The sequence below is a fragment of the Oncorhynchus keta genome, chromosome 32 (assembly GCF_023373465.1).
Source record: "Oncorhynchus keta strain PuntledgeMale-10-30-2019 chromosome 32, Oket_V2, whole genome shotgun sequence".
NCBI classification, from domain to species: domain Eukaryota; kingdom Metazoa; phylum Chordata; class Actinopteri; order Salmoniformes; family Salmonidae; genus Oncorhynchus; species Oncorhynchus keta.
Genome location: NC_068452.1, coordinates 19,564,318 through 19,572,219, shown reverse-complemented (window position 1 = coordinate 19,572,219; position 7,902 = coordinate 19,564,318). Strand labels below are relative to the sequence as shown.

Below are 7,902 nucleotides of genomic sequence, written 5' to 3'. Positions count from 1 at the left end.
ATTGTCTTGAACCTGTTTTGTTACTCCAAGTGAATGATCTGTCGGCCGGAAACCTCTCGCTCCATATATCAGTAAGATCAAACTTTTCCATAAAAAGTATTAAACCCACATTCTGATTGGTTGGTCTACCTGGGGTCATCTATCAGTTTAATTATCTATAGTCATGTTAAAGTCCCCTCCTATCAATAATCACGAATTGGGAAATTTAGATAACCAATGAAGTATATGTTTCTCTATAGATTCAAGTAACTCCTCATTCTCATGTTTGGTGTTGTACCCGTAGAATTTTACAGTAATGAGCGTAATGTCATTGTAACTGATCACAAGACAAATAAAAAGTGACCAAGGGTCACATTCAGTGTAGAATATTACCACCAAAGGTATTTTCCATTGTAGTGACACCAAACCAAGGGTTCTTGTAGTAAGAGAGACTAAAAACCCTCTTTAGTGTAATCAGGAACTATTCTGAGAAATAAAGTACAAATTAATAATTTAAATAAAAGGGTACCTACTTTTAAGTGCATATGAAAACTGAACATGAAAAAATTAATAAAAAATGTTTTACATATACATGTTCCCAAGACCTTTTTTTGGAAATTAGTATTAATAACTAAATAGAACAATAACCGTGTAAAGTCAGAGCAGACCTGTATGCCCTTTAAAACAGTATCTTAGTTATTGCATACATAAAAAATAAATACAGATTTCAATCTTCTTCGTAAGTTTGTAAGGAAAATAGGACTTCCGGTCATACAAGAACAAACTAATAAATTGAAGTACCTGAGTATTCCTGAAAAATAGTCACCTGATGCTTGTTAGGTAAACAACATAAGAAAAATGAGAATACCATGGCTGAAATCTCTGTATGGCTTCACACCGTTCTCTTCTGACGCTTGCTGCCTCTTGCCGATGACGTTTTATTTAGGGGACGATAGCTAGCTAGAATCGATAGCTAGCTAGATAGAACGCTTCAAACATTTATATATTAATGTTTTACTTTGGTTTAAAGTCCCAATCCCGCGTAGACTTCAAGTATTTTTTCGATAATTTGCAGTGAAATGTTGGTGACGTTAACTAGTTGAATGAATCTTTTAATTTTACAGCGATAGCTTGTAGGAAATGATTAGCTAGCTAGAGCCTGTTTTGTTGCGAGCTATAATAATGGGGACAACAACAGGAAAAGGGGATACCTAGTCAGTTGCAAAACTGAATGTATTCACCAGTCTAACGCATAATATGGTAGTAATGTTACTAGCTTAGCTAGCTATGTTGACATTGGTTTTTGGGTTGCCAAGATATCTGTAGTTTTAGGGTGAAGAGCTAATATGATTGTTCTTAGTAAAATTCATATTACTCAGTGTGTATCTCTAGTTGACGCTCCAAGTGAGAGAGGCTTAGAGATGTGGTCATATCAATTATCAGAGAGGAAGAACTTAAGCAATAACTTATACTAGAGAATCTTTGGCAATACCCAGGTTTGGTGACTTTTGAATAGACTAGCTACATATCATCTCATCTGAAACCTGAAGTTGGTGTCTAAAGTCACAGAGACAGCCAGGTAGAGCTGTGCCAAGATGGATGTCCAGTTGTCCATCAGCTTCCTGAGGGACAGACTGGGTGGGGCTATTGAGGAGGCAGTGCGTACAGCAGTGGAGTCTGTGCTGTGTGAGACTGTGCGTCTGTTAACCGGGCTCAAGGGGACCAGCAGCAGGGCCTCTCCTCATTGACCCAGAGGGACCAGGACACCCTGGGACTGAAGCAGAGGTTAGAGGCCCCCAGTGGGGGTGACTGGAGGGTGCAGGCTGGGTCTTCAGAGGCATTCTGTAACACAGGACCGAGGGGGGGTGGTGGGCGTGGCAACATTAAGAATCCAATGGGTCAAACCACTTGCTCAACCTCCCAAGCATCACAAAGGACCACCGTGGAGCCCCATCCCCAGGAGGTGGTGGAGGACTGTGCTGGACTGCCTGACCCATTTGACCTTGTGTCGGCTGGGCCAGTGATGGTGGACTTTGAAGAGGGTCAAGGCATGGGGATCCCAGAGGAGTGGGAGCTGATGAACAGAGTGTACAAGACGGAGCACAATGAAGACATGGCCCTTATTGACGGGGGTGCCACTCACTGTAAGTCCTGACTCAATGTAGTGAAAGAATGCCTAAGTGAGAGAGCCTCTCTTGATATCGTGACTTGCAGTGTACTGAATGTAGCCTCGCAAGCTGCCTGATATCGCAAGCTTACATGAATGGTATATCCGTGCGAACCATTCATGTCAGTTTCGAAATCAGGCGGCTTGCTAGGCTACCTCTCATGCTCTTCCTCATTGTCTCCTCTCTGCTAATGTTCAGTTGCAGATGACCACAGGCTGCATGAAGGAGACCTGAGGACTGTGGCTGTGTCCCTGGAGGGAGAGATGGCTGCCAAGCCCCAGGATGCATTGCACCCCTGCTTCAGCCCAGCCAACATCAAAACAGAGCGGCCTGATATGGAGAGATGCTGCATGGCTGAGGAGGCCCTTGCTCTGCCTCTGCCTCATCCTGCCAATGTGAGTAAAGCACATGTACTCAGTCCTCGATCGCCGACCTCACAATCTCATAAAACATATTAGGCGCTAAATGTTAATTGACATAATGTGATCCTCAGTCCTTAACTTATCTAAAACTGTCATTCTCAGAGTGGTGTGGAGGCCGGTGAGTTTGGGCAGGAGCAGGTGGAGGCTGGTCCACAGGACTTTGTAGGTCGCCTGCGCCTGTGGCTGGAGCAGCTGTGTCCTGAGGTGGTGCGGGAGTACGAGAGGGAGGGCTGTCTGTGTGAGCTGTCCCGCAGAAAGCTCATAAAGTTCTCCGTGTCCTTCATCGTGGAGGAGTTTGGATTGTGAGGAGCTGATTGTATGTGTGTTTGGGATGAGAAGGGAAGGGACTGAGAAATCTGAGATTTTTCTCTTCTATTTAGACTTAATGTTTTGTAAGTGTTTCTGACATTTAATCTCCTGTCCCCTGCAGCTACCCTACCTCTGCTCAGAAGACCATGCTGGCAGAGCACATAGTGGAACTCTTCCCAGGACTCAGACTCTGTGCACCCTCTGCTGGCATCAATGGCATCGTGAGTTCAATTGATTAGTAGTGTAGGATTCACATAATTCTCACTTACTGAACAGACAATTATGTCTTTTAATTTTCTCTCTCTCTGTGTAGGAACACTTGTACGACCCTTTGTCCCGTACGGGTTACATTGAGACGCGCCTGCGCAACTCTCGACGCACCCTTGAAGACCACAAGAAGAAGTATGTGCTGAAGAGGCGTCGGCCAGAGCCAGGTCTGTTGGACCCCGCTGGACCTCGATCGGGACCTGGGCTCCTGGAGAGCCAGTCCAGTGAGGAGACGCAGAGGTGGGTGGAGCTGATGAAGAAAACCAGGCCCCTGACCAGGAATCTGCCTGCCATACACGGTGCTATGGACCTCACATTCAACGCACGCAGGAGGTGGATCAGCAACACACGGCCTAGTATGAGGGCTGTGTTGGCCGAGTACCCACGTTTTCTTGATGTACCCGCCACGGTGAGTCCAGTCTTCATGGAGAAAGCCACTGATGCTCACTAGACTAGAAAGGCCACAGATAGACTTGTAATTAGGTTTATCCCATGTCATTTCAGCCAGGTATGACACCCACCATCTCAAATTGTTATGAATTTGTTTCTGAAGTTAGAGACTGATAAGGTTAGCATTCCCGCAACATTATTTTAATGATATATAATTCAATCTCTGAGAAATTAAGCTAATTGATTTCGCCCAAAATGGCCCGTTTTTCATTGATAGGATTCATATATTTCTGAAATATTATAATACCTAACATCCAATTTGAACCAAACTTTTTTACTAACAATGAGGTAAGATACTGTATGAGGAATCAAAGAAGTGGTCAAAAGCTGTCCACTTGAGTATTCCTTTGGATTCCTCATGTCTATTTATTGATTATGATATGAGTTCTATAAATTAAAATGGCCTATTTGGATGCAATCAATTAGCTTAATTTCTCAGACGATAAAATCTCTATTTTTAAACTAGAATATTTGTGGAATTGATTGTTGTACCAGTTTCCAAACGATTTCAGAACAATTTGAGTCGGTGGGTGTAAAAAAAAATCCTCTTGTGCTTTTTGAAGTGGAACAACCCATTGGTGACTACGTGTTTTATTGGGATCTGAAAGGTGTTTCTTTGTTCAGATTGACCTGGAGTTTGAGAGGATGTTCCCAGGTAAAGGCCACTCTTTCCTGGCCCAGTGGTCGTCTTTCGTGTTGCCCAGGTTGTACCAGATCGCAGAGTGCGAAAAACACCCAGACATCTCAGCACTTCTCCAACTGGCTACCACACAGCAAGGAGGTCAGAGGTTAACTACAATGAACAAAAATATAAACGCAACATGTAAAGTGTTGGTCCCATGTTTCATGAAATATACAATCTCAGAAATTGTCCATATGCACAAAATGTTTATTTCTCAGTAAAAATGTTGAAATTGTTGCATGTTGTGTTTATTTTTTTGTTCAGTATACATGCAATAGACACTTTACAGTCAACCTCCTAATAAACCATTGACAGACTGACTGTAAATGATCTGTATGATTTACTCAGGGGTCAGAGTACATTGCTGTGTTTTGTTTTGAGTTGTTTTATGCCAAGTTTCACATATTTGTTCCCCTCTGATTCCTCTGCAGACTCCTACACCCTGACTATGCTGAAGGTCCTGATCTATGTACTACCACCAACAAACACCAGTAGAGCCTCCTTACCCTCCAGGAGCAGTGTCAGGCAGGCCATTCGGTATCTGGTGGACATTGTACCGGTGAGCAACAGTTTACATTTTTTTTTCTATACATCCTGATCAGAGTAATAAACTCAGACATTTCTTCATTGCCATATAGAGTAACCGTTTGTGAACTAGCGGAGTTTTAGAAGGAAATTGTTGGCAACTTTAGAAGGGTAACAATTACTTTTCGAAGGAATGTAATTGAAGAATCCCCTTGAAAGACCTTTCCTCCTTTGTTCCTCTACAGATGGACACCGAGGTGTCCTCCTTATTCTGTGACCCTACCTCCTTGGAGGGCCCAGAGTCTGCCTCCCACGCTCAGCCCTACATAGTGAGCGTGGGGCCCCTGGAGGCCCCTGGCCGGCAGCTTTGCATCGTGTTCCCCGTTGATAGGATGGCAATCCCCCTGCCTCAGGAGGGCCTGAGCAATGCACTGGACAAGCTTTTCAAGCTTCTGCGTGTGTTTCAACAGGGGTACCCAGATCAGCTAGCCTCCCTGTATAGTTTCCTTGAGCACCTCTATGGGCTGGAGATGACCCCACGAGATAACCATGACTCCCCCAGTGGCAAGGGATCAAAAGTGCTTGAACTTTTATCACGGCTCCACATGCCCTCCTGACAGAAGGCGTAGGTCTACACATGAATTGAATTCGCCCCACAGACTTAACTTTTCCTTTGTATTTTTTTGTATTGCAATTTTATCATAGCCATCCTTTACAGAACACGTCCTTTACTATGTTCTGAATTTTCCCCCAAATAAAAAGTATGTCAGAATGAACTAAACAATGCTGATGGAACACTGGTGTGTACCAGTACCAGTCAAAAGTTCGGACACCTACTTATTCAAGGGTTTTTTGTTATTTTTACTATTTTCTACATTGTAGAATAATAGTGAAGATAAACTATGAAATAAAATATGGAATCGTGTAGTAACCAAAAAAGTGTCAAACAAATCAAAATATGAGATTCTTCAAAGTAGCCACCCTTTGCCTTGACAGCTTTGCACACACTTGGCATTCTCTCAACCAGCTTCATGAGGTTGTCACCTGGAATGCATTTCAATTAACATGTGTGCCCTGTTAATTTAAGGAATTTATTTCCTTAATGCGTTTGAGCCAATCAATTGTGTTGTGACAAGGTAGGGGTGGTATACAGAAGGTAGCCCTATTTTGTAAAAGACCAAGTTAATATTATTGCAAGAATTGCTCAAATAAGCAAAGAGAAATGACCGTCCATCATTACTTTAAGACATGAAGGTCAGTCAATCTGGAAAGTTTCAAAAACTGAAAGCTTCTTCAAGTGCATTCGCAAAAACCAAGTTCTATGATGAAACTGGCTCTCATGAGGACCGCCACAGGAAAGGACGTTTCACTTCCTTACTTACACTACCGTTCAAAAGTTCGAGGGTCACTTAGAAATGTCCTTGTTTTTTAAAGAAAAACTTTTTTTTTTGGTCCATTTTTAAAATAACATCAAATTGATCAGAAATACAGTGTAGACATTGTTAATGTTGTAAATGAGATGCCCCGGTGCACAACTGAGCAAGAGGACAAGTAAATTAGTGTCTAGTTTGAGAAACAGACACCTCAACTGGCAGCTTCATTAAATAGTACGTGAAAAACACCAGTCAACATCAACAGTGAAGAGGCAACTCCAGGATGCTTGCCTTCTAGGCAGAGTTGCAAAGAAAAAGCCATATCTCTTGGCCGATAATAAGAAAAGATGGGCAAAAAAACACATACTGGACAGGAAGATTGGAAAAAAGTGTTATGGAAGGACAAATCTAAGTTTGAAGTGTTCAGATCACAAAGAAGAACGTGAGATGCAGAAAAGATGCTGGAGGAGTGCTTGACGCCATCTGTCAAGCATGGTGGAGGTAATGTGATTGTCTGGGGTGCTTTGGTGGTTGTGAAGTGGGAGATTTCTAAAGGGTAAAAGGGATCTTGAAGAAGAAAGGCTATCACTCCATTTTGCAACGCCATGCCATACCCTGTGGACGGCACTCAATTGGAGCAAATTTCTTCCTATGACAGGACAATGACCCAAAGCACAGCTCCAAACTATGCAAGAACTATTTAGGGAAGCAGTCAGCTGGTATTATGTCTATAATGGAGTGTCCAGCACAGTCACTGGATCTCAACCCTATTGAGCTGTTGTGGGAGCAGCTTGACCGTACGGTACGTAAGAAGTGCCCATCATGCCAATCCAACTTGTGGGAGGTGCTTCAGGGAGCATGGGGTGAAATCTCTTCAGATTACCTCAACAAATTGACAGCTAGAATGCCAGAGGTCTGCAAGACTGTAATTGCTGCAAATGGAGGATTCTTTGAAGGAAAATAGTAAAAAGAAAGTCAAATCCTTGAGTGTGTAGGTGTGTCTTAACTTTTAACTGGTGCTGTATATTCAATGCAATGAAAATACTTGCATAAAACTAACATCTTGTATGAATTTTCTGTGGGGAAACAATACCGTATTTTGTACTTTGGGATACCTTTTCAGTTTTTGCACAATTGATTTAGTATTTAACTTCCTCATGATACTGTTGTTTTTTAAAATAAAAAAATATGAATGTTTTCACTGTCCACTATTTTAATGTGAAATATGGGTGAGGCATGTAATGGCATAATTTTCTGTCTTGTCAACACATTTATGTAATGCATGACCAAGTGATATGTTCTTTAGAGTCTATGTTCAATCGGTGGCAGCAGTCGGATAAAATGGCCCGGTTTGAACTTGCCTATGGGCCATCACTTCACCAGGCGAGGCCAGTGAGGGAGGAGGAGCGGCAAGCTCAAATCGAACAAGAATCTGCGCCACTCCCTTACGTGGTCAAAAAAAATGCATTTTCAAATGAGTTTTCAAAGCAATCACTTTTGCAAGTGAAAACAGAATCCTACTCATTACTCCTCATGCTAACTTAAGTCACTTTTGTTTTGAGCCGATTTATACTATACAAAAATAAAATGCAACATGTAGGTTTCATGGGCTGAAATTAAAATATCCCAGAATTTACCATGTGCACAAAAAGCTGATCTCAAATTTTGTGCACACATTTGTTTACATCCCTCAAATCAAATTTTATTGGTCACATACACATGGTTAG

At 42.3% G+C, this 7,902-nt stretch overlaps 1 protein-coding gene across 1 annotated transcript; it reads left to right on the top strand.

The window, feature by feature from the left end:
• The first annotated feature begins 1,574 nt into the window (after positions 1-1,574).
• On the top strand, positions 1,575-7,372 carry LOC118365232 (uncharacterized). The gene is made up of 9 exons (XM_052490175.1): positions 1,575-1,665; positions 1,698-2,123; positions 2,346-2,542; positions 2,672-2,871; positions 3,000-3,099; positions 3,192-3,554; positions 4,220-4,376; positions 4,709-4,836; positions 5,048-7,372. The coding sequence occupies exons 1-9, from the start codon at positions 1,575-1,577 to the stop codon at positions 5,417-5,419; spliced, it is 2,034 nt and encodes a 677-aa protein (XP_052346135.1). The 3' UTR covers positions 5,420-7,372.
• Positions 7,373-7,902: the final 530 nt, after the last annotated feature.